The 27,029-nt window shown below is 48.8% G+C and overlaps 2 protein-coding genes across 4 annotated transcripts in view; both read right to left on the bottom strand.

Annotated features, from left to right (window-relative positions):
* The window catches only part of SETX (senataxin), a 302,333-nt gene that overhangs the window by 240,688 nt on the left and 34,616 nt on the right, over positions 1-27,029 (bottom strand). The gene's annotated exons all lie outside the window — the stretch shown is intronic.
* LOC144952582 (regulator of G-protein signaling 8-like) lies at positions 1,954-19,194 on the bottom strand. Of its 3 annotated transcripts, XM_078883058.1 has the most exons (5): positions 18,912-19,194; positions 14,802-15,007; positions 11,739-11,800; positions 9,847-10,013; positions 7,542-8,390 (listed from the first exon to the last, which is right to left on the bottom strand). In XM_078883058.1, the coding sequence occupies exons 2-5, from the start codon at positions 14,915-14,917 to the stop codon at positions 8,199-8,201; spliced, it is 537 nt and encodes a 178-aa protein (XP_078739184.1). In that variant the 5' UTR covers positions 14,918-15,007; positions 18,912-19,194; the 3' UTR covers positions 7,542-8,198. The 3 variants fall into 3 exon arrangements, with proteins under 3 accessions (XP_078739183.1, XP_078739184.1, XP_078739182.1); XM_078883057.1 differs by lacking the exons at positions 14,802-15,007; positions 18,912-19,194 and adding an exon at positions 1,954-2,394 and having other exon boundaries at positions 8,152-8,390; positions 11,739-12,434; XM_078883056.1 differs by lacking the exons at positions 14,802-15,007; positions 18,912-19,194 and having other exon boundaries at positions 11,739-12,434.

Consider the following 27,029-nt stretch of genomic DNA (forward strand, 5'->3'; position numbering starts at 1 on the left):
CACAGAGAGTCGGTCAACACACAACGCATAGCCCAGTTGATTACGTATTTCAAAGATTGGTAAGTTAGAATTTAAGTATGAAAATTCCAAAGAGAGGACACAGTCAGAGAGAGAAAACAAAAAGCCAGAGAGAGAGAAAAAAGATAAGCTTAAAACTTCCCCGTAGAAGTGGTTCAATCTCAATTTTGGAGCTTTCGTGACTGCAGGAATTATTCTTTGGTTCTTTCGGTTAAGTCACGTATAAAGATAAAATAATAAATTAAATAATAGCATACTACGACGTTTCGATTGCAACACAAGCAATCATCAGGTATAAAAGAAATAGCAACCTAAAAATCTAACCAGAAAACTATAGACAGACACACAAGCAGACAGACATCACAAAGACACACAGAGAGAGAACACGTATCGGCAGCAAGAGAGAGGTCGTTTCTGTGATGAGGCCTTAAATATAGAGAGGGAGAGAGGGAGGGGGCAGAGAAAAAATTAGCATGTCAATGAGTGGACGACGACGTGGTACGGTAAGCAAGATGACGACGTGGTACGGTACGCGCAAGCTTGAAAATTAGGAGAAAGACACACTAAAATTAAATAACCTAGTAAAATATCGAAATGTAATGTAATGCAACACAGAGAGTCGGTCAACACACAACCCATAGCCCGGTTGATTACGTATTTCAACGATTTCTAAGTTAGAATTTAAGTGTGAAAATCCAAAGAGAGGACACAGGCAGAGAGAGAAAACAAAAAGCCTCTCTATATTTAAGGCCTCGTCACAGAAACGACCTCTCTCTTTCTGCCGATACGTGTTCTCTCTCTGTGTGTCTTTGTGATGTCTGTCTGCTTGTGTGTCTGTCTATAGTTTTCTGGTTAGATTTTTGTTGCTATTTCTTTTATACCTGATGATGATTGCTTGTGTTGCAATCGAAACGTCGTAGTATGCTATTATTTAATTTATTATTTTATCTTTATACGTGACTTAACCGAAAGAACCAAAGAATAATTCCTGCAGTCACGAAAGCTCCAAAATTGAGATTGAACCACTTCCACGGGGAAGTTTTAAGCTTATCTTTTTTCTCTCTCTCTGGCTTTTTGTTTTCTCTCTCTGCCTGTGTCTTCTCTTTGGAATTTCACACTTAAATTCTAACTTAGCAATCTTTGAAATACGTAATCAACCGGGCTATGCGTTAATTGTGTGTTGACCGACTCTCTGTGTTGCATTACATTACATTTCGATATTTTAACAGGACCCTGCGGGGTGGGCTGGTAGGAACGAATAACCAAAGAATTTAAACATAATATATTATTACACTTGTTTAGCCAGGAAAGCCCCCTGAGTCTGTAACGGTTATTTAGGGTCCTGCCAAGTGTTTGCAGTAGGGGGCGATGTTGCTACACCTAATCGGACGATCCGAAGGGAGATTTTGAGGCCTAGTTCTAGGCTTTAGGCCTAGCTGTAGGCTTTAGGGCGCTGTGAGTTAATTTTTAATTTAAATGTTTTAATTATTAATGTATAATTTAAATGTTATAATTATTAATGTAAAAGCTTTAAATGTAAATGATTCTATTTTAAAACATCAGGGAATGTAACATTGTTAAACATTAACTCCCTTTCACACACGCGGGGGTACGATACGAAGGGAGACTTTGAAGCCTAGTTCTAGGCTTTAGGCCTAGCTGTAGGCTTTAGGGCGCTGTGAGTTTTTTTTAATTTAATTTCAAAGTTTTAATTAAAAGCTATCTCAGGGAATTATAAGGGAAGGTTACACGTGTTTAGCCAGGAAAGTCTCATTAATTTAAATGTTTTAATTTAAAGCTACCTGAGGGAATTATAAGGGAATGTTACACTTGTTTAGCCAGGAAAGCCTCACAGAGTCTAAAGGTTTTTGTAGGGTCATGCCAAGTGTTTTCAGTAGGGGGCGATGTTGCTACACGTAATCGGACGGACGGACAATATAATCTATTGTAGGCTGGTCCACTTCGTTCCTACCAGTAATATTTTACACTGAAATCAAGCGTACGTACCAGGTCTGCCCCGTTTACTTTCCTCCCGTCGGTTGAATAGACAACAATAACAACAACAATGAACATAATAAAGTTCGGAGACGATGAGTGGTGACTGCGGTGTGTTCTGTTTGTGAATCTGCAAAAACGTTATTCCAGAAGGGCATATTGTGTATCTGTAATAGCGATCAGAGACAACCCTACACGTCATAGCCCCCACGTGCTCGGCGATGATGACGACATTGATGATGATGCGATGATTCACGATTGACGTCACCTGCGGCTGCATCATCCTCACCACTTTCTGTGCTCCAGTTGTGAGATTCGTGTCCACGTGGTATAGAGCAACACTCTTCACCAAGTGGCCTGTCCATAAATGACGTCACGCACCTAAGGGGGGGGGGCGGGGTCAGACATTTGTGACGATGTGTGACGAGGGGGGGGGGGTTGAGAAATGTGCCGTTACATCAAAATGCGCAACTTTAAATATAGACAACACGTTCTACTTAATTAAATAGACTTTTTAATAAATGTTTTCTCCAACATCAGTGCAGCGCCACATTAAATACGCACTACAATGACAATAGTTTAAAGCGATTTGAAGCATGTTTTATTTTCAAAATGGAAATATGGTTTTGGGGGGAGGGGGGGGGCGGAGCTTTGTGACGTCATAACGTCATATTTGTGGGGGGGTCTGACTTTTTGTGACGCCGTGTAACGAGAGGGGGGGGGGGTCAAAAACCGTCCAAAATCGCGTCACGTCATTTATGGACGGCCCCTAACTTCCATGAGATGTCATCCAGAGTCGGCACGATGTCAGGAGATCTTCCTGGTGCTTGTTTTAAGTTCTTCAGGTGCGCACAACAACAACCGCCATTCGCCACTAAGTGGTGGTGACGGCGCTTGTGCCAGGCTATGTGCACGTTAAGGCCACGTGAAGTGTCGAACACCCGCTGACAGGAGGTCACGGGACAGACCCAGGTGCCATGGGTTGACTGAGATGACTGGCCGATGCACCACCTGTACCCCCCACTGTGCCAACTTGCTGTGTTTTATCCACCCGGCACTCTGCTCATTGTTGTGAGCGTCGCTCCTCTGCCCTCCGCGCGCATACACACAGCCCTGCTTTGTGTCCTGCCATAGATTGAGGCACCCATCTATACTATCGGGAAGCCAATCGTGCAAGCCTGAGTAATCCCTTTGCACCTCTTACGTAGCCACGCAACACGCTGGACATTCCCCGTGTCGGGTTCACGTTTAGCAAGAAGTGTCGGAACGCGGAGGTGTCCTTAAATAGAGCATCCGAAAATTTAGTTGCACGAAAGCCACTTCGTGTACCCTGGTGCTGGCGTCAAATTTAAAGATCATGAGCAGCGGGAGGGATGCATGTCAGGCATTCAGCTGGTGCTCCGCGGTGGCTAGGAGACGTTAACTACCTCGCCTGGTATACAGGTCGTGGGTTCGATCCCGACCTTCACGCCTTGTGTATATTTGGAGTTTGCGTGTCTTTCTCATCATCATCACTGTAGCTAGATGTTAGCTGCCTTACCTGGTATACAGGAGGCCGTGGGTTCTATACCACCCCTTGACGCCTGCTGTATATTTGGAGTTTACACGTTCTCCCCGTGGTCGTGTGGGTGTTTCTCTGGGTTGCTCCGGTTTTTTTCCTCCACATTTCGTACCAACATTACGGGTTTAGAGCATTTGGCTGCTGATATACATTTCCACGTGATTATGATAAGCCCACTTCGCTGACCTGCTATCATTTGTGATAGCAGCTGAGTGGGGCCTTACCTGGTAAAATAAACAAATAGTTTGCAGTTTATATCGTTGGGGAAAGAATCACCTTAAAACATCTCTCCTCTCCAGGCAGGCTAATACTTATCGGTCAAGCATTGAGCCTTCATGATAGCCTCCTCATTGACCCAGTAATAATGGTGAGAATATTCAACGTACAAGGACTCCTCTATTTACGAACATTCGACTTTTTCAGAGATATAAACAAACCTGGTCCGTACGTCCAGTTGCCTGTTTGAACCGAGACATAAGTTCAATAGATGGCGGTGGTGTCATCTACATTTTCAGAACGTGAAGAGCCAGTGACATCTACATCTACATGAGATTATACAACTTTTGAAGCCATTCCCCGTACAACACTTTTGGAATAGACGGGAGTAACGTTTATACTTACGAACAAATCGACTTACGAACAGACCTCTGGAACCTAACTCGTTCCTAAGTAGAGGAGTTCCTGTACTCATTTTGGTCGAGGGACATACATTGTGCACGGTCAACCAAGACGGAGGGTAATTCTCTCGGCTGTTTTTTTTTTCAAATTTATTCAGGATGTACAAAATTCTGTAACACGAACGCAACATGTCACCATTTGACGAGCGCAGCATAGGTTGGCACAGCCAGATCTACACTTGAGTTTCACGTACGTAACAACAACAGAGACAAAATGTTCTCGAGATAATAAAAAACACAATAACATCTGGTGAGGGTAATTAAATAAAGCAGCTCATTGCGTTCCCAGTGTTTTGCTAACGAGGGTTCAGCTATGCAGCTAGCGTGCGTGGGTGTTTCGGCATTCGAAACGAGGGCCTCAATTTTGTTCTGTCCACCAACATCGGCAAGTGTTCTAAGCAAATACGTTACCCAGTTTAACGGATCATAAAAAAAAAAATACCCGGCCTGGCTCTGTGCGGTCAACAACCACAACCGTGGCTTCTGGCTAACCGAGTGGTGCTTTCAGATGTGCTTCTGCGGCCGTCTGGAACGCTCTTCTGTCCGATATTAGGAAGCCCCTGGAGCAATGCACTTTTAAATCATCATCTAAATTGACAAACTCATTTATTTTCTTAGAACTGCTTTTTGTGTTTAGTCCTATTAGCACGGTTGGCTACATACGGCGGTGCGAAATAAATTCAACGTACACACACACAAGATCATAGTGCCACTGACGATTGTATGTGAAAACGATGCAATGGAAATTAAAATTTACACCGCATTTAAATGCAACGTTTAACCTCATGATGCTGCACAAGATTAGCGTGCTGTGTGGGAACAGTGGTCTCGAACCTTCAGTGGAAGAAAAAACGGTCTCGAACTTAGACTCATACAGGTCTGTGTGTCTGTGTGTGTGGGGAGGGGGTGGAGTTTGCCGAGAGAGGGGGTGAACCATAATAGAAGTGTTTGAGTTAAATCGCATAAATATAAATGTGTCATTAAACTCACCACCACCCGACAGCCAATTAGCAAGGTTTGTCACGTGAACAAAACGTGACAACCCAAAAACCTGTTATGGATAAACCCACAACATTTACAATTCGAGTACAACGTTTCGCCAATAATTACAACCAGCATCATCAGGCGACAGCCAGATCTTGAAATGCAATGCACTTCTATTATGGAGAGGGGGTGGAGTTCCAAACGACAGAAGCGACTTCCCCATTCAGTGGTGGGTGGGATTTGCAAGGGGGGTTTTGAGAGGGCACTGTTACAAAATACAATGAATCCGCGACAGAATCAATGATAAATTATGTTAATGTATAATGTATAAGGAAGCCAATCAGCGTCAAGGGCGGCCTAATGTGGGCTTTTTCGATCCACAAATCGTCACTTTAGATCCAGATATCATTCATGCTTTATCTGTGCTCAATCGGTGCTCGAGCACGGATCAAGCATGGATCAAGCTTTGTATCGTAACAAAAATCTATCGATTCCTGTTTAAGTATTCCTTATATGGGCAAAGCCATGTCCAATTATTCCACATATGGGCCTAAACATTAACATAATGTATCATTCATTCTGTCACGGATTCATCTTATCCTGTTACAACTGCTTGCAAAGACAAGGCCATAAAGAAAGCTGCAGTCTCTGGTGTAGGCCAACCAGTTTCAAACACAAAACATTATAATGATCAGAACCATGTTTGTTTGCATGTTCACCACAAGGACTGTGCGCTTAATGCAAACTTGATGATGCCTTGCAATAGGTGTGTGTCTATTTAGTGTTTGAACATCTTAACGGTGGCTGTGAGATGTCAACTACCTCGCCTGCTATACAGGAGGTCGTGGGTTCGATCCCGACCCCAGACTCCTGCTGCTGTATATTTGGAGTTTGCGTGTCTCTCTCTCCCTGAAGTCACTTGGATTTTTCTCCGGGTCCTCCGATTTTGTCCTTCCACATTTATAAACACACGCATTTAGAGTAAATTTGGCCGCTATCAATTTCCTGTTTTACTGCCAGAAAGGACATGACGCCGATTCTTATTTTTATCACCATTTTTTTGATACTGGGAAGAAAAAAAAGATCTCGTACATACAAGTTGTACTGCTGTGCAAAGTGGCCTGTGACTCAATGCCCAAACAAAGTATGTCAAGCTTAACGGAGTGGTTCTTTGCCTCGACAATTATCGGGTTCATTTAATAATTGGTTGGTTATCGACAATCTCCCAATGACAACTCGTTTTGTGGCGTTGCCACATCCCCCGCTTTCACCGCTGTCTCTCCGACTTCAGTCGGGCTGCTGTTTTGTGCGTGCGTGTGTGAGCGAGTGTAAACACAAGCAGCATTTGGATCACCGCCCGCGGTGTCCTGACTCGCACAAAGACAAAGATCCCCATGTAGCCTTAACAGACTGTTGGGGCAAGTGCTGTTAGCGAGTAGCACCGATGAAGGTTGGCACAGCACACGAGGACGTGGGTGACCAGTGCCACGCCCGGCCGCCTTTGTCTCCCCAGTGGTGATGTTTGCACACCGCACCAGGTACTCATTTGAGGCTGAGTCGACCTAGGGGAAGGCCGAGAACCGGTTCAGATTCATCGTCACTGGTATTGGTGGCCGTTTGCGGGAATCCAACCTCAGGTCCCCGGGCTTGGTAGTGCAGCACAGCGCTAACCGCTTGCACTACCGCTCCCCACACGCACACAAATACACACGCAGACACGTACACACACGCACGTGTTCCCAAAGCGGCCGAGAGCTACGGAGGTTCCCGTTCCTCCCGTGACAATAAAGGCGACAGTCGACCTCTGTTTGTTGTTCATCTCTTGTGGGCGGTACGTGCGGAATTGTCCTCCCTTTCGATACTCAAATCACAGTTTTTTTTTTTAAGAGACCAAAGCCAAACCGAACATTTTTCAATGCCCCCCCCCTCCCCGCCGCCACCTCCACAGAAATTGTCTGAGTCACAGCGGCGAGGCAGAGCCGGGGCGTTTCCTCGCAAACGGGGGGGGGGGGGGGGGGAACGTTGTACATGCGTTCAGATCTTCGTCCCCCCAGAATCCACCAATGATGATGAACCTCTATGGAAGCCACGAATCCAGTTGTCATTCGAGGTGAAGAGGTGTGATGTTTCCCCACGCACCGCAGGAATGTGATGGACTTTTTCTACCACCAGGCTCTGGACTACCCAATGGATAGTGCATGGGCCTGAGGTTCGCATTTCAGCTTCAGGACGCTTGGGGGACTTGACTCTGGCCGTGTTGCTGCTTCTGTGGGAGGTCGTTTCTTCATAAGTGACCTGGCCTGGCGCAGGCACCTTGGTGAGTGTCACCGCGCCACTTAGTGGCGAATGGTGGCTGTTTGTTGGTGTTGTTCACGTTTCATCAGTGGGTGGGGAGCGGTTGTGGTGCAGCGCCACGAACCCCGGTGACCCGAGTTCGATTCCTGCGCACGGCCAACACCGTGTGACGATTATCTGAACCGGTTCTAGGACTCCCTGAGGTCGACTCAGCCTCAAGTAAGTACCCGGTGCGGTGTGTAGTAAACATCGCCACTGGGGGAGCCGAAGGCGGCCGGGCGTGGTATTTGCCAACCCACCCCCTCGTGCGCCATTCTGTCCATCATAGGCGCTGCTGCTCACAACTTGCCCCGACAGTCTGTTGCAGGCTACACGGGGGATCTTTGACTTTGTGGTGTTTCGTCAATGTCACCACCATGCCGCGAACACATCCGGAGAGTGCGTTCGCTCGCCCAGATCGAGGAACGGGGGAGAAACTAAAAATAATCATAAAAAAATAAACCTCTGAAAAGTTAAATCGCGGCTCCCTCCCTCGGGTGAACGCAGCGGTGGAGCCGTGATGCATCGCGGCTGGGGCCATTCCCGCCCAGAACGACAGTTCGGCAGAACGACGATGCTCACTTGCTCGCTCCCAGGGTGGTGTCTCCCCAACTCCTGCAACGCCCCGCTCAGGCGTCGTCATCGTCGTAGCTGCTGGCCCGGCCCGACAGCCGGGCATAGAGCGGCGAGAGCAGGAAGCGGGGATACGAGTCGCGCTCCATGAGGCCGTAGATCCGCTTCTGCGCCGGCTCGAACGCCCCCGGAGCCGCCCCCGGGAGCCCGGCCTCCGTGGCGTCCCTCGTCAGGCAATCGAGGTTCACCTGCGGGAGCGTGGGATAAATGGTGACATTGAAATGGGATATTGCAGAGACAATCCTCGCTTTTTGTCTTCCGCTTGCTTGTTTGGTTGTCCTTGGCTACGTACGGTGGTGCAAAACAAGTTCAATGTACATACATCCAGTTGATACTTAAAGGCGCCACGGTGGCTATTAGATGGGTTCGATCCAGACCCAAACGATGCCTGCTGCTGTATATTTGTAGTTTGCTTTTCTCTCTATCATCATCGTCATTCCAGTGCCTAGGAGATGTTAACTACCTCGCCTGGTATACAGGAGGTCGTGGGTTCGATCCCGACCCTGACGTTTGCTGTATATTTGGAGTTTGCGTGTGTCTCTCTCCCCATGGCCGAATAGATTTTTTCTCCATGTTTTTCTCTCTACATTTACAATCATGCATTTAGAGTATTTGGCTGCTATAAATTTCCATACAATAAGCCACTTTGTTGAGCTATCGTTTGTGGCCAGGTCTCTTCTGAAAAAACAAAGACAGGGCTGGTAGTGCAGCACAGCGCAAACCGCTTACACCACCACTCCCCACAAAAAAATACAAACATCCCCCGTATAGCCTTAACAGACTGTTGGGGCAAGTGCTGTTAGCGAGCACCTATGAAGGCCGGCATGGCACACGAGGGGGTGGGTGGGCCAGCACCACGCCCGGCCGTATTTATCTTCCCAGTGGCGACGTTTTTCACATGGCACCGGGTACTTATTTGAGGACGAGTCGACCTAGGGGAGGCCTTGAATCGGTTCAGATAATCGTCACTGGTTTTGGCCGTGAGCGGGAATCGAACTTGGGTCACGGGGCTTCGTAGCGCAGTGAGCTCGCCACTACACCACCGCTCCCCACACCACAACACACAGCAGTAGACAGTCAGATTTTAAGCCATCGCGTTCTGACGCACACAAGTTGTTATCTTTGAATAAGGGACACTGTCTGGAATGTTGCCTAGTATACAATATTTATACATACACTTTTTTTTCCTTCTTAAGGTGTCATCATTGATGAACGCGTTGTGTTTGTTACGTAAGAAAGTTGGACCCGGGAATGCATTCCATAAATGGAAAACGTGGCCAGGCACACACCAAAGACAAAGATCCCCCGTATAGCCTGAATACACTGTTGGGGCAAGTGCTGTTAGCGAACACCTATGAAGGCCAGGACAGCACACGAGGGGGAAGGGTGGCCAGCACCACGTCTGGTCGCCTTAGTCTCCCCAGTGGCGATGTTTACTACACACCGCACCAGGTACTCATTTGAGTCTGAGTCGACCTAGGAGAGGCCCAGGACCGGTTCAGATAATCGTCACTGGTTTCAATCGTGAGCGGGAATAGAACTCTGGTGGCTGGGGTTCATAGCACAGCATGCTAACTGTTACACCACCACTCCGCACACACACCACGCACACGCACGCGGAGTCCCGACTCTTATTTGGCTCACCTCCTTGGGAGCGTGGTTGGCAATGAACTGCGAGTAGATCTTGCGTGCCCGCGCCAGGCGCTTGGACTCGGCCTTCATGCGCTTGAACTCCTCGCACGCCAGCCAGAACTCCAGGTTCTCCTCGCTGAACTCCGTGCGCAGGAAAGCGAGGAATGCCACCCGCCCATCTGTGGAAGGAAACAAATTAAACTGCGGCCCCCCGGAAGAAGAGAGAGAGAGAGAAGAAGAAAAAAGACGACAACTCTTTAAATCGTTACGCTCGCCACCAAGCTGAGACATTCCGGACGCGCCCGTCGACCTAAAGTCCTCCCGCGGGAATGCGTCAGAATCTCGCAAGCCAAGCGGATTGAGGCTGGATCATTGCTGGATGGAAAAAAACAAGAGTAGGATTTTACCCTTTCTGCCAATGAAACAGGAGTTGTGTTTAGATGTTCAAACACCATACAACCACTCAACCCGAGCTACAAATCCTCTGATACTTGCTTCGTCTTTGTTGTCAGTTTCAAAGACAAATGCGTACGTGATTTTTTTTTTATCAGAGCATGGTTGCTTGCATGTTTTGCCGCGAGTAATCTGTGTGGGCAGTGCAGACTTGATGCCTTGGAATAGGTGTCTCTATTCAGTATTTGAACATCTTAACGGTGGTAATCAGGATGTCGTGGGTTTGATACCAATCCGAACGCCTGCTGTATTTTTGGAGTTTGAGTGTCGCTCTCTCCCCGTGGTCACGTGGATTTTTCTCCGGGTCCTCCGGATTTTCCCTCCACAGTTGGAATCAACGTGCGTTCAAGCTATTTGGCTGCTATAAATTTACACGCGATAAGCCACTTTGTTGAGCTATCGTTAGTGGCCAAGTCGCTTCTGAAAAAAACCTCTACTAAACTTAAACTAAACTATTATTTTTATTTGACCAGGCAAGGGCCCACTGGGCTGTCTATCTCTTTTTCAGAAGCCCTGGCCTGGCTATTACAATGATAGCCCAACGAAGTGGCCTACCATCAAGTGAAAATGTATAGCAGCAATATACTCTAAAATGCACATCTCAGTGTGTCCTTAACTGGTAAAATAAAAAATAGTTTGTAGTTTCGAGCTACATTGTAGGCAGCAAACGGCAGTGCGGGAAAATGTATATTGTACTGTACTTCTGTGCTCCACTCATCTATGCCTCACACCGTCACCAAGTCGTGCTGACCAGGGTGGTCATCGAAGTATTATCGATACAGCCTCAATAGCTCGCCGTCATCCAGCCACTTGGCAAAATGCCGTAACTTTTACAGATGTCTGCGGGTGCGATGTGATGTGTGTGTGTGAGAAATGCTAAAGAGGCCAAGATAATCAAATCGGGCTTTGATCTCCTGTCAGCACATTGATACGGCAGGTTGAGGCGCCTGCGATGAGCACAGCTGTACGTGCGTGCGTGCTGCACTTCTTTGAGCACCGTACGTAGCCAACCGTGCTCATCGGTGGTGGCTGTTGGCTACGTACGGTGCCAAAAAAGCTCAACTAAGACAAAGATCGCCCCTATAGCCTTAACAGACTGTTGGGGCAAGTGCTGTTCGCGAATAGCACGACACACGAGGGAGTGGGTGGCCAGCACCACACCCGGACGCCTTTGTCTCCCAAGTGGCAATGTATACTCCACACCGCACCAGGCCCTCATTTGCGGCGGAGTCGACCTAGGAGAGGCCCAGGACCGGTTCATATAATCGTCATCGGTGTTGGGGGCCGCGAGTGGGAACCGAACTCGGGCCGCAGCGGTTCGTAGCGCAGTGCGCTAACCACTGCACCACAACTCCCCCCCCACATACATGTACAAGCGAGCGCGAGCGCATGTGGTCCCACAATCTCGCCACGCATCCCAGCCGTTTCCAGAGCCTCTGATCTCGACTCACATTTATGGCTGAGCAGTCGGTCCAGGGACTCGCTCCACGCTCTGGCTTCTTTGATGGACACCCTGTCCAGAGAGAGAGAGACAGAGAGGAAAGACAACGTGGCCTTTAAGAACGGAACAGGGCACGACGAAGCGTCATCACCGGCGTTCATTCGCGTCATCTCCTTCAACTTTAAAGAAGACGTAGTCTCAGTCCAATTTACGACGGCCTGCAACATGAACATTTACGTTTGGCTGTCACCCATCCTGACACTGCTCAGGCTCAAATCCCTGCTGATCTGGCTTCATTGCTGGCGCTCTGCTAGTTGGCTTGGGAAAGGCAGGTTACTGCCGCCCGCTTCATCCAATATTAAATCAGCAACACGTGTGTTGCCACAGCAGAACTCTGCCTCTTAACTACCCTTGTAAAACTAAAATAAAATTAAACAAAGTTTTTTTGTTTTACCAGGAAGGGCCCCACTACTGTGTGGCTGTGTAACTCTTTTTGCAGAAGCGATCCTCACAAATGATAGCTCGACGAAGTTGGCTTATCACGTGGAAATTTAGAGCAGCCAATTACTCTCAACCCGGGGGGGGGGGTCACTCTCTCCTAACCTCGCATTTCCCACGACTAAAATATCTCCCACCTCTACGACAACAACACCACCACAATCACCACCACAATCACCAACGCCGCCGCCAACGCTGCCACCACCGCCAATTTATTTCGCACCGTACGTAGCCAACCATGCTAATCTGAGGTGTGGGCGAAGGACAACAAACTAAACGCAAAAAGCAGTTCTGAAGAATTTAGTTTTCGATTTAAAAGTGCATCATAGCTCCCTGTGGCTTCCTAATATTGGAAGGGAAGAGCGTTCCAGACGGCCGCAGAAGCAGCGCATCTGAAAGCGCCGTGCGACGATGCTGCGGTGACCACCGCCTTTGTTCGATGGTCTGTCAACGGCCGCTATGAGGATGACGACCGGAGTTCGTGTGATGATGGTTTATTGCTCCCGAATGAGATCGGCGAGGTATCGCGGTTCACTCGTGGCAAGCGCTTTGTGCGTGTGATGAGCGCGATCGTCAGCATAGGAACCCCCTGGGCTGTTGGGGAGGGCCACTGCACTTTTGCTTATCCGGTTCGTGCCCAACGCCAAATCGCCATGCGGACGCAAACCTCCCAAGTGGCAGCTGCCACGGTCTCCCTCCCCTCCCTCGTTCTCCTGCTAAGTAAAGTAAGACTTGATTTGAAGCTTTCGTGACTGCAGGAATCCATACTCTTTGGTTTTTTCGGTAAAGTCATGTAGGTATAAAAATAAAACAGTCTGCATCAGCAGCAGGCCATGCTTTCCCACCTGATGACGGACGCTTGTGTTGCGCCCGAAACGTCGTTATTTATTTTATTTTAATACCTATGTGACTTTACCGAAAGAACCAAAGAGTAAAGTAAGACTCTCAATTATCCGTGCATGGTTTATCCGATTTGCGGGTTAACCGTGCACCTGACATTTAGGCGGGAATTCATAATTTGTGGATTTTCCCCTGAAGCCCAAATTAATAATCTACAAACAGTTGTACATTGTTATTATTGTACATATTTACTACAAGGCACGTGGTGCTTAAACCGAACAAATATGTTGCTCCGGTTAGTCCGAAATCCATGCAGTCGCCTCTACAGTACAGTTGTCTTGCCTCACGGCAGATGTGGAGCGTGCGTTCACAGGAAGTTCCTGTTTTTTATGCTAATGTTGGTCACGTGACCAGGAAGTGACGATGTTAGATTTCCACTGTACCACGCGGGCGTCAGCCATTACACAGATAAGTCAAGATTGCGGCACGCATCGCATCTCAGTGAGACCACAGCCGCACTTGTCCATTGTGGGAGCTTAAGAAGCATTATCTGTAAGTTGTTTATATTCCTATAATATTGGAAATGCTGTTGTAATGTTGGAATGACCGTTATAGCAATGTAAATGCCTTTATGGTGCCGTTAAGTTGTTGTAGTAAATACGAGGCCTAGTTAGTAACGAAGCCTGTGACTTTCCTTAGTGTGGATGTTACTTGTGATTTAGTAGGTCGAGTCAGACTTGTGCCTATGTTGCGATCCTGAGAGTGATGACGAAGTATCTCATCCACAGTTTAGTGTTAAGTGTAATGCTGTACATTTGGGGTGCAGTGGGATGAATACACTATGTGCCTGTATGCAACGCACCAGCTTGTGCCTTTGTCTAGTTGTTCAGGGGTAATGTGGGGGCCTGGTCCTTCCAGGATCTATTGTTATCTAAGACAATGTTCTGATGCTGTGGTGTTCATTGTGTGGGTGTTTCCGGATTATAACAGATGCTGTATCTGTGTTTTCTCACCAGTTTTACCTGTTACAATCAATAAATGACGATCGGAGTTGGACGGTCATCCTGGCTCCGAGAGTTTATTGAACACATGGTTATCTACTCGACTAGCGGTGCAACGCAGCGCACGGCGAGGCCGAGATAACAGTAGTTGCAATATCTTTACAACAGTGGAGCAGAGTTTGATTGATGTTGATTGGCTGTGGCTCTGCTGTCATCCCCTTAGTGGGCAGACTCTTTTGCTGGGCGGGAGCAGGAAAGTGTTATTATCACTGAGCACGCACATAATTGATCAGTCGATCATTGGTATTTGTTCAGAATGTATACGAGTGGTTTTTGGCATAGAGATCCGTGGAAAATGGTAAAGTTTTTGGATTATCGGCGTCGTTAGCGCGGGCGATCGAGAGTCGGACTGCGGCGCCATTCACACGACGGGGGGCCTGGCTAGCGCTTGGCAACACAATCCCAGTTCAAGTAAAACAACAACAACCCTTAGCGTTAAAACTAACATGGGGGGAGAACAACCCCTACCCCTGACCCATTAACACAGATGGGGAGGGAGACGAGAGTGAAACTCAACGGTGGCTCTTCGGACGAGCCCTCAAAAACCCCCCAGACTGACGTCAGCATCCTTAACGAGGCGGTCGGCCCACTGAACTCTCTTATCGGCCGCTGCCGTGAGGTGCTTGGTGGCCGGTTGGCGGTGGCGGCTCCACTAGAGGCTTCACTGGACTCACCGCGGAGGCTTGGCGGTGGACAGCGCCGTGTCCGTGTGCTGCTGCTGCTGGTGGCTGCTGTTGTTGTCGTTGGAGGCGGCGGCCCCACGCCTCCTCAAGAACAGCAGCTTCCTCATGGCTCCCGCGCTCCTCTGACGTCGTGGCACGAAGAGCGTTCCTTCACCAAGATCGAGAGAAGTGCCAATTGCCGGGCCCTACTGGCGGCGCTGTCAGAACAACGAGAAGAAGAAGAGACATTTTTAGTTTCGAATTCGGTAAAAAAAACTCAATATTTTGTAACGTAGTAATGTAACGTAGTGATGTAACGTCCTGATGTAACGTAGTGATGCGACGTCCTGATGTAACGTAGTAATGTAACGTCCTGATGTAACATCGTGATGTAACATCGTGATATAACGTAGTGTTGTAACGTAGTGCTGTGACGCAGTAATGTAACGCAGTGAAACATAATTCGCTTCAAATGACGAGTAGTAGCTCTGGTGAAAGAATGTGGGGGACGTAGAGATCCCCTTGTATTTATTTCACGAGAGAATGCGTCAATGACATTGCAAATCGGGACTTACTACGGAGCTGTAGTAGCTGCAAATGTTTTAGCGAAGACTGAGAGTGTGAAACCGTGAGAGGGTAACGACGTGATGTGGATGAGGGCCGATAGCAGGCCACGATATACAATAATCAAATATACAGGGGACTCCTCAAGTTATGAACATTCGACGTACGAACTTTCAGAGATATGAACAAACCTGGTCCGTATATCCAGTTGCCTGTTTGGACTGAGAGTCGTAAGTTCAACCGCCAAACAATAGATGGCAGTAGTGGCATCTACATCTGCAGAACATGAATAACCAGTGGCATCTACATCTGCAGAATGTGAAGAACCAGTGGCATCTACATCTGCAGAACACGAAGAACCAGTGGCATCTACATCTGCAGAATGTGAAGAACCAGTGGCATCTATATCTGCAGAATGTGAAGAACCAGTGGCATCTATATCTACAAAACATGAAGAACCAGTGGCATCTACATCTACAGAACGTGAAGAACCAGTGGCATCTACATCTACAGGAGATTATTCAACTTTTAAAGCAATTTCCCGTGTTTAGTGTACATGCCGTACAACACGTTTGGAATCGACAGGAGTAACATTGGACGCCAACAATTCGACTTACGAACAGACCTCTGGAATCTAACTCTTTCCTAATTTGAGGAGTCCCTGCAATAATAATAATGTTTCATTACCCCCACTTAGATGAGTCGAATCACCGCTCAGAGTTGTGCGGTGGGCGCAGCAGTCCTGGGCGTCCCCTAGGTCGACTCAGCCTAAAATGAGTACCCGGTGCAATGTGTAAGCATCGCCAACAGGGAGACAAAGGCGGCCGGGCATGGGGCTGGCCACGCACCCCTTCGTGTCCCGTGCCGGCATTCGTAGGTGCTACTCGCTAACAGCACTTGCTCCAACAGTCTGTTACAGGCTACACGGGGTATCTTTGTCTTTGTCGCGTCGTCCGATGTTGGGCGGTAACTTGTTAAATCGATGCGACCAAAGTGGCTGAGCTGGTATATCTCGGTGTGCGTGTATGTGTGTACGTGTGTGTGCACGTGTACGTGTGTGTGCACGTGTGCGCGTGTGTGCGTATGTGTGTCTGTGTGTGTGTGTGCGTATGTGTGTGCGTGTGTGTATGTGTACGTGTGTGTGTGTGTACGTGTCTGTGTGTGTGTACGTGTGTGTATGTGTGTACGTGTGTGTGCGTGTGTACGTGTGTGTGTCTGCGTCTGTGTGTAAGTGTGTGTGTGTAAGTGTGTGTGTGTACGTGCGTGCGTGTGTGCGTTCAACATAAATACAGTGTGATGATAAAAACAAGAATAGGCTTTATATTTGCTGGCAATACAACAGGTGTTAAACTACGAGGTATTTTTTTATTGTTACCAGGCAAGGGCCCCACTGAGCTGCTGTGTCGCTGGTTTTCAGACGCCCTGACCTGGCCATCACGAATGACAGCAGCTCTACCACGTGGCTTGTCATCATCGTCATCACGTGGACAATTGCAGCAGGAGCCAAATACTCCAAACGCATAGAGACCCATAGAGACACAGAGACACGTACAGAACCAGAGGCACATAGACACGTACAGAACCATAGAGACACATAGAGGCACATAGACACGTACAGAACCATAGAGGCACATAGACACGTACAGAACCAGAGACACAGAGACACGTACAGAACCAAATTCTAACTATTATTTTTACCAGTTAAGGCTCCACTGAGCTGCTCTGTCGCTCTATTTCAGAAGCGGCCTGGCTATCACGAGTGATAGCTCAACGAAGTTGGCTCATCATCACCACCATCATCATCACGTCGATATGGAGAGCAGCAGCCAAGACACTGGAAGACGCGTGGCGTTGATTCTAAATGGAGGGGAAAACCGGAGGACCCGGAGACAACTCGACGCGACTACCACGGGGAGAGAGACACCGCAAACTCCAAATATACAGCAGCAGCAGGGCATCGTCAGGGTCGGGATGGAACCCACGCCCTCCTGTAGACCAGGCGAGGTAGTTAACATCTCATAGCGACCGTGATGATGATGATGAGAGAGACACGCAAACTTCAAATATACAGCAGCAGGCATCGTCAGTGTCGGGCTGGAATCCACGACCTCCTGTAGACCAGGCGAGGTAGTTAACATCTCATAGCCACCGTGATGATGATGAGAGAGACACGCAAACTTCAAATATACAGCAGCAGGCATCGTCAGGGTCGGGATCGAACCCACGACCTCCTGTATACCAGGCGAGGTAGTTAACATCTCCTAGCCACCGTGATGATAATGAGAGAGAGAAAGAGAGACACGCCAACTACATCTATTGCAAGACGTCAGGTCTGCATGAACCACATACGTTGCCTGTGGTGAACATGCAAACAAACATGGCTCTGGTGACAATAATAATGATGATGTTACATGCATTGTCTTTGAAACTGAATGTCCTACACCAGAGACAGCAACCTTCTGTATAGCCTTGTCTCACCACCAGTGTGAGACCAGGGAACACGAAAAGGCGGACAGCACAAGGGCAATGCAAGCATCATAACACCGAGAGCTCGGGTCGAGCAGTAATATCGTGGGATACCTTTCATTGGCAGCATCAAAATGATGGGAAAAAATAAGAATCGGTTGTACATCCATTCTGGCAGTAACAACAGGAGTTAAACACCAAATAGACATAGGCCTATTGCAAGGACATCAAGTCTGCGTTCACCACACAGTACTTTGCGGTTAACAGGCAAACAAATGGTGCAATTAACACGGAGTGGTCGTAGTAGGAAGCTTTCGAGCCCAATATTATCCCCGACAGAGGGTTTGTTTGGGTTGTTGTTGTGGTTGTTGTTGTGGTAAATTGTATATGTTGTAGTGGGTTTACTCTCCAACACACCACTGGTTAGTGCTGAACTAGTATATTACACTATACACTACACTATAATTATATAAGTGTGGGTTTACTCTCTAATACACAACCGGTTGGTGATGAACTAGTATATTACACTATACACTACACTATTATTGTAATTGTAATAATGTGGGTTTACTCTCCAACACACAACCGGTTAGTGATGAACTAATATATTACACTACACACTACATTATAATTGTTAATGTAGTAGTGGGTTTACTCTCCAACACACACCCGGTTAGTGATGAACTAAGTAAGGAATTGGCCACGTTTGTGTTTGCGTGACACAAACCCCTTACTGGTGGGCTGTGTCGGCTGGTGGTGGCGAGTTTAAGGAACACGGTGGCTATGAGATGTTAACTCCCTCGTCTGGTATACAGGAGGTCGTGGGTTCGATCCCGACCCTGACGATGCCTGCTGCTGTATATTTGGAGTTTGCGTGTTTCTCCCATCATCACGGTGGCTAGGAGATGTTAACTACCTCGCCAGGTATGCAGGAGGTCGTGGGTTCGATCACGACCCTGACGATGCCTGCTGCTGTATATTTGGAGTTTGCGCATTATCTATGTACATTCGCGATCTCACCCGACCATCCAATAACCCCCCCCACACACAGACAGACAGAGTCGCGCTATTCGCGAACGCGGTGGCCCTTACCGGTGACGGCACGAGTCGTGAGTTTGTTCACCTTGCTGGGGGGGGGCGAGCAGAGGGATGCCCTGTAGGGCACGAGAGAGATACAGGGAGAGAGAGACAGAGAGACCTGGAGAGAGATACAGGGAGAGAGATACGGGGAGAGAGAGACGGGGAGAGAGAGACGGGGAGAGAGAGACGGGGAGAGAGAGACGGGGAGAGAGAGACGGGGAGAGAGATACGGGGAGAGAGATACAGGGAGAGAGATCGTGCACCCTGCACGTCCGTCACACCCGGCGTGTTCCACGGCTGTGAGAGGCGGTTCGCCCCCCCCTCTCTTTATAGACCACGGGGCCGCCAATGACAACTCACGGGGCGGCCAATCCGCCCGCCTCCTCGCCTGCCTGGCCCAACCCCCCTGGGAGGGGAGAGGTTGGGCGGTGGTGGGGGGTTGGTGGGGTTGGTGGTGGGGGTGACGGGGGTGGCGGGGGTGGCGGTGGTGGTCGGGGTGGCGGTGGGGGCGGTGGGGGCGGTGGTGGGGGTGGTTGTGGTTGGTTTGACCTCTTCAGAGGGGAAACGCCACTTGTGCAGACAGGAGCTCGTTTGAGTGGGTGCGGTGTTGGGGTTGGGCTCTGGCCCTGATGAAACTTTAAACGAAACGATTGCCTTCTATTGTCATTTTACCAACCAGGTAGGGCCACAAACTGAGCTATAGAACACTGAGACCTTATACTGCTAGGAACCTCCTGGTTACACCAGCCCACAGGGGATTATTGTGTCCGTTCGTCCGTCGTGCAGGGAGGGGCTGGGTGGGGAGGGAGGGGCTGGGTGGGTGGTGGGGGGTGGGACGAGTGGGGCTGGGTGGGGAGGGGCTGGTCACCCCGTGGTGCCCTTATAAAGCTCAACGCTTAACCTACTCACGCCGGCTTGTGCCCGCCCTCACAGTTGGCCATATTTGCGGAATACACCACGCCGCCGTTGACCCTGGCCATTGACCGAGCAACCCAACGTTCCTACCAGCTCCCTCCGCAGGAATGTTTTTTTTTCCAGTATCAAAGTGTAGTGACATATGACGTCACTACCATACCGGGTCTGTACATACATGACGTCACTACCATGTCGGGTCTGTACACACATGACGTCACTACCGTGTCGGGTCAGTTCGGATGACACCACTGCCGGGTCGGGCAGTGCGGAGGCCGTTGACGAGTGCTACGGGGGTCGTGGCAAGCCGTGGCACTCTGAGTGGACACATGACCGGATCAAGGTGGGGGATAGGGGCGCAGGGGGGACCTTGGGGTCACGTGGTTGGGGTCCAGAGCCTTCTCGAGGGTTCGAGAAGGGGGGCGTGGCCGGGGTGTGGCCAGGCCACGCCGGGGAGCTCATAAGCGGGCGCCGCTGAGGGAGCGGGGCTGTTCGTGCCTGGGATGAAGACGCCTCGTGAAGACCGAAACCCACGTCGCCGTGGCCAGCCCTCCTGGCTTGGCCACGCCAAGTAGTACCCGAGTGTGAGTGAGACTAGGACGGTGGTCACCACCACATGTGTTGAGGTGCGATGACTCGGAGGCAGATCTTCATATATATGGGCTTGCGCCAGTTATTTATTAAGGGTTTAGACAACTCGCACGAACCGTCTCTCTCTATTCTTAGCTCGGCTAGCTCCGGTCTCTCTCCCTCGAGTCGGATCGGGGAATCAGCCAACACCGACCGACCGGGGAGAGCAGCACCTCCCATGACTACCGCCAGATTCTCTATCGACTCTCTCTCAGCTCTACCCCTGGATCACTCTTCAACCATCCACCATCCCGGGCTCCCACAGTGACCACGCCCTCGTCACGGGGTCCCCCTAAAGTACCTAGAGGAGACACGACGTCATCGCCCTGCCCAGCGTGCAAGACGTCACGTCCCATGGCGTCATCGCACTAGACAGCGCGCATGACGTCACGTCCCCATATTACTCCTCTACACATGTAAAGTGTGTAACAGTTGTGTGTTAAATAAGTAGTGTTGCCTCCACACGAGTGTGTGCGCCTCTATCGAACCATTACAAAAGTATGAAAACAAATAAGAATAAGTTTATCCTTTCTAGCAATAAAACAGGTGTGTTAAGATGTCTAAACACCAAATATAACCTTTTTGCAATGAAACATGTCTGCATACTTTTTTGTTACTGGCAAAAAAGGTCCCATGTAGCAGCTCACCTCGAGCTATAAATGCATGATAGTTCATTGTCCTTGTGCTTGATTTGAAGCTTTCGCGACTGCAGGAATCCATACTCTTTGGTTCTTTCGGTAAAGTCGACCGCTTGTGTTGCGATCGAAATGTCGTGATTTGTTTTATTTTATTTCTAACTACGTGAATTTACCGAAAGAACCAGAGTATGTCCTTGTGCTGTTCGCCTTTTGGCACTCTCTGGTCTGACACTGGTTGAGACTCGGCAATAAAGAAGGTTGCTGTCTCTGTTGTAGGCCAATCAGTTTCAAAGACAATGCATGTAACATTATTATCAGAGCCAAGTCTGTTTGCATGTTCACCACATGTACCGTGTGTGGTTAATGCGGTACTTGATCCCTTGCAAAAGGTGTTTATTTGGTGTTTGAACATCTTAACACCATTCCTGTTTTATTGCTAGAAAGGTTAAAACCCGATTCTCATTTTTCATACTATGAAGCTGGACAAAGGGTCCCATAATATAGCTGCTCACGCGAGCTATAAATGCTCTGATAGTGGCATTGTCTCTGTGCTGTTCACATTTTGGCGTTTTCTGGTCTGACACTGGTGAGACTAGGCCATAAAGCAGGCTGCTGTCTCTAGTGTAGGCCAATCCGTTTCAAAGATAATGCCATTCATCAGGGGTGGGGAACCTTTTTTCTGCCAAGGGCCATTTGGATATTTACAACATCATTCGCGGGCCATACAAAATTATCAACTTAAAAATGTACCTGTTATATTTGGTCAAACATTTAATTAGCTCACCCCTAATGCGATGGCTGGAACTGCTTCACAGTGGCGAGGCGTGTGATGTTAGCTGGTATTGATGATGTTGCTACTCGCAACTGCTTTTCCAGGTTTGCTCCTAGATGTATTGAATTTCGAGTCCCGCCTGCGGTTTTCTTGGCAGGGCCAGACCCAAATGATTTCGTGGGTCTCGTACGGCCCGCGGGCCTGGACGTTCCCCACCCCTGCAATAATGACCAGAGCATGTTGGTTTGCAGTTTCACCACAAGCACCGCGTGTGCTTCATGCGGTACTTGTTTCCTTGAAGAAGGTTTCTATTTGGTGTTTGAACATCTTAACGACACTCAGAAAGGTTCACCGCCTATTATATTTTCCATACAATAGAGCTCTGTCCACACATCCTGGCACTGCCCAGGCTCAAGTCCCTGCCGATCTGGCTTCATTGCTGGCGCTCTGGTAGTTGGCTTAGGCAAGGCAGGTTACTGCCGCCCGCTTCATCCAATATTAAATCAGCAACACGTGTTGCCACAGCAGAACTCTGCCCCTTAACTACACTTGTAAAACTAAAATAAAACTAACATATACGTTTTTTTGTATTTTACCAGGAAGGGCCTAACTACTCAGCTGCTGTTATCACAAATGATAACTCGACGAAGTTGGCTCATCATCATCATCACTTGGAAATGTATAGCAGCAGCCAAAGAGTCTAAACGCGCGACGTTGATTTTAAATGTGGAGGGGGGGAAACCAGAAGAGAAAGCGGTGAAAAATCAACGCGACCAGGGGGAGAGAGTGAGACAGAAACGCAAACTCCAAATATCCAGCAGGTGTTATGGTCAGGATCGAACCCAGGACCTCCTGTACACCAGGCGAGGTAGTCAACATCTCCGAGTTACCTGCCAAAAACAAAAGGTAAAATGTTTGTGAACATTATGCAAAACCCGTGACTGAACACAAGTCCCCAGGCGAGGCTCAATTCGTCAGCAAAACGATCGCGTCACCTTCTCTCTCTCGCTACCCAAATCACCGCCACGCACTTTGACGGCCTCGTCACGTGTTCACCTCGTCCAGCAATGGAGGTGAAAGCCTCGTCACGTGTTCACCTCGTCCAGCAATGGAGGTGAAGGCCTCGTCACGTGTTCACCTCGTCCAGCAATGGAGGTGACAGCCACGTCACGTGTTCACCTCGTCCAGCAATGGAGGTGACAGCCTCGTCACGTGTTCACCTCGTCCAACAATGGAGGTGACGGCCTCGTCACGTGTTCACCTCGTCCAGCAATGGAGGTGACAGCCTCGTCACGTGTTCACATCGTCCAACAATGGGAGTTGCAATTCGGTCTTTACAGAAGCGATGGAGAAAGTTGTCTTGCGTGCGTGGTGTAGTCTGGTGTAGTGTGGTGTAGTGTGTGTACTGTGGTGTAGTGTGTGTACTGTGGTGTAGTGTGTATAGTGTGGTGTAGTGTGTGTACTGTGGTGGTGTAGTGTGTATAGTGTGGTGTAGAGTGTGTACCGTGGTGGTGTAGTGTGGGTGGTGTAGTGTATAGTGTGGTGTAGTGTGGTGTGTGTAGTGTGGTGTAGAGTGTGTAGTGTAGTGTGTATGGTGTGGTGTGTGTAGTGTGGTGTAGTGTGCATAGTGTGGTGGTGTGGTGTAGTGTGTATAGTGTGGTGTGTGTAGTGTGGTGTAGTGTGTATAGTGTGGTGTAGTGTGTATACTGTGGTGTAGTGTGTATACTGTGGTGGTGTAGTGTGGTGTAGTGTGGGAGCGGTGGTGTAGTGTGTGTAGTGTGGTGTGGTGTAGTGTGTATACTGTGGTGTAGTGTGTATAGTGTGGTGTAGTGTGTATAGTGTGGTGTGGTGTGTGTAGTGTGGTGTAGTGTGTGTAGTGTGGTGTAGTGTGTATACTGTGGTGTAGTGTGTATACTGTGGTGTAGTGTGTATAGTGTGGTGTAGTGTGTATACTGTGGTGTAGTGTGGTGTAGTGTGGGAGCGGTGGTGTAGTGTGTATACTGTGGTGGTGTAGTGTGGTGTAGTGTGGGAGCGGTAGTGTAGTGTGGGGTAGTGTGGTTAGCCAAAACCGGTGACGATGATCTGAACCGGTCCTGGGCCTCCCCTAGGTCGACTCAGCCTCAAATGAGTAACTGGGGCGGTGTGTAAACATCGCCACTGGGGAAACAAAGGCGGTCGGGCGTGGTGCTCGCTAACAGCACTTGCCCCAACAGCCTTTTACAGGCTATACGGGTGATCTTTGTCTCTTGTGTACGTACTGTTAATGCTCTCGACCTTACCACGTCCCCTTACCGTCCCCAGCCACCCGCCTCCCGATGTAAGAGTCAATATTTGCTGTCACAGTCTGGAGGCTGTTCAGCACAGAAGAGAGATGACTCTGTGGCGTGTGGTGTTGTGTGTGTGTGGTGTGTAGTGTGGTGTGTGTAATGTGTGTTGTGTGTGGTGTATATGTAGCGTGTGTAGTATGTGTGGTGTGTAGTGTGGCGTGTGTAGTGTGTGTGGTGTGTAGTGGTGTGTGTGTTGTGTGTGTAGTGTGGTGTGTGTTGTGTGTGGTGTGTTGTGTGGTGTGTGTGTGTAGTGTGGCGTGTGGTGTGTGTAGTGTGGCGTGTGTAGTGTGTGTGGTGTGTGTAGTGTGGTGTGCGTGTAGTGTTGGTGTGTGTGTGTGGTGTGTGTAGTGTATGCAGTGTGTGTGGTGTGTGTAGTGTGTGTTGTGTGTGGTGTGTGTGTAGTGTGGTGTGTGTTGTGTGTGTGTAGTGTGGCGTGTGTAGTGTGTGTAGTGTGGTATGTGTGTGGTGTGTGTGTGTAGTGTAGTGTTGGTGTGTGTGTAGTGTATGCAGTGTGTGTGGTGTGTGTGTAGTGTGTGTGTAGTGTGTGTGTGTAGTGTGGCGTGTGTAGTGTGGTGTATGTAGTGTGTGTGTGGTGTGTATGTGGTGTGTGTAGTGTGGTGTATGAAGTGTGTGTGGTGTGAACCCCCTTAATGGAGCATCTTCGCCGGTTGGAAACATTTAGGCTGGCCTGCCTACGATCCATCCTGTGTTTAACCAGGCTGGATTGTGTGAGGAGCTCACAAATCCTTGAAAGATCTGGGCAAAGTCCCATTGGTGAGCTCCTCCGGCAGGTAAGGCTGCGTTGGCTGGGTCATGTAGCCCGCATGTCCAGCCACCGCATGCCTAAACAGCTTTTGTTCGGCCGGATCGAGGGGGCTAAACGGGCGCGACACGGGCTAGAGAAGAGATGGAGTGATGTGGTACAGGAAGACGTGGCGCTGAGTGGACTTGCCGATGACTGGTACCAGCGGTGTCAAGATCGGCCTCTGTGGAGGAGGCTCGTGAAGGACGCTACTGGGCAGTTGGAGGCAGTCGCCCTCCAACAACAATGGAGGACGGAGGAGCGACGATCACAACAACGAGAAAGGTTCACCGCCTATTATTTTTTCCATACAATAGAGCTCTGTCCACGCATCCTGGCACTGCTCAGGCTCAAATCCCTGCCGATCTGGCTTCATTGCTGGCGCTCTGGTAGTTGTCTTAGGAAAGGCAGGTTACTGCCGCCCGCTTCATCCAATATTAAATCAGCAACACGTGTGTTGCCACAGCAGAACTCTGCCCCTTAACTACACTTGTACAACTAAACTAAAACTAACATATACGTTTTTTTTATTTTACCAGGAAGGGCCTAACTACTGAGCTGCTGTTATCACAAATGATAACTCGACGAAGTTGGCTCATCATCATCATCACCTGGAAATGTATAGCAGCAGCCAAAGAGTCTAAACGCGCGACGTTGATTTTAAATGTGGAGGGGGGGGGAAAACCAGAAGAGAAAGCGGTGAAAAATCTACGCGACTACGGGGAGAGAGGGAGACAGAGACGCAAACTCCAAATATCCAGCAGGTGTTAGGGTCAGGATCGAACCCAGGACCTCCTGTACACCAGGCGAGGTAGTCAACATCTCCGAGTTACCTGCCAAAAACAAAAGGTAAAATGTTTGTGAACATTATGCAAAATCCGTGACTGAACACAAGTCCCCAGGCGAGGCTCAATTCGTCAGCAAAACGATCGCGTGACCTTCTCTCTCTCGCTACCCAAATCACTGCCACAGTGATTTGGGTAACGAGTGTGTGGTGTGTAAATGTTTAAGCCGAGTTATCGTCACAGCCGCATCGCATGCCGCTTTCAGATGCACTTCTGCGGCCGTCTGGAACGCTCTTCCCTTGCGATATTAGGAAACTACTGGGAGCTGTGATGCACTTTTAAATCATCATCGAGATTGACAAACTCATATTTTAGAACTGCTTCCTGGCTGCGTACGGTACGAAAGAAGTGCAACATTCGTACACACACATCACGGTTTGCTACGTACGGCACAAAATAAGTTTAACGTTCGTACACACACTATACACTACACACACATATTCAACACACACACACGTATTACACTGTACACTACACACACATTCAACACACACACACGTTCTACACTATACACTACACACACATATTCAACACACACACACGTACTACACTATACACTACACACACATATTCAACACACACGTACACAACACACTATACACTACACACACACACATTCAACACACAAACGTACTTCACTATACACTACACACACATATTCAACACACACACACGTACACAACACACTATACACTACACACACACATTCAACACACACACACACGTACTACACTATACACTACACACACATATTCAACACACACACGTACACAACACACTATACACTACACACACACATTCAACACACACACACACTATACACTACACACATATATTCAACACACACACACGTACTACACTATACACTACACACACACATATTCAACACACACACACGTACACACACTATACACTACACACACATATTCAACACACACACACGTACACACACTATACACTACACACACATATTCAACACACACACACGTACACACACTATACACTACACACACTCGCAGCAACTGCTCCAGCCCGCGTGTGGTCATAGCCGGCGGGTAGTGGTGGTGGTGGAGGGGGGGGGGCGGTAGTGTAGTGGTTAGGGGCCGTCCATAAATGACATCACGCACCTGGGGGGGGTCAGACATTTGTGACGATGTGTGACGAGGGGTGGGGGGTTGAGAAATGTGACGTCACATCAAAATGC

This window comes from Lampetra fluviatilis, chromosome 68 (genome assembly GCF_964198595.1).
Source record: "Lampetra fluviatilis chromosome 68, kcLamFluv1.1, whole genome shotgun sequence".
Taxonomy (NCBI): Eukaryota; Metazoa; Chordata; class Hyperoartia; order Petromyzontiformes; family Petromyzontidae; genus Lampetra; species Lampetra fluviatilis.

What these genes read in the sequence shown, in the direction of transcription:
- LOC144952582 (XM_078883057.1), bottom strand. Translation starts at nt 11,961, where the DNA reads ATGTTCATGTTGCAGGCCGTCGTAAATTGGACTGAGACTACGTCTTCT. An exon ending in CCGACTGCTCAGCCATAAAT is followed by an intron (nt 10,014 to 11,738) that starts GTGAGTCGAGAT and finishes TTCCTTCCACAG; the next exon opens with ATGGGCGGGTGGCATTCCTC. An exon ending in CCAACCACGCTCCCAAGGAG is followed by an intron (nt 8,391 to 9,846) that starts GTGAGCCAAATA and finishes ACGCTCCCGCAG; the next exon opens with GTGAACCTCGATTGCCTGAC.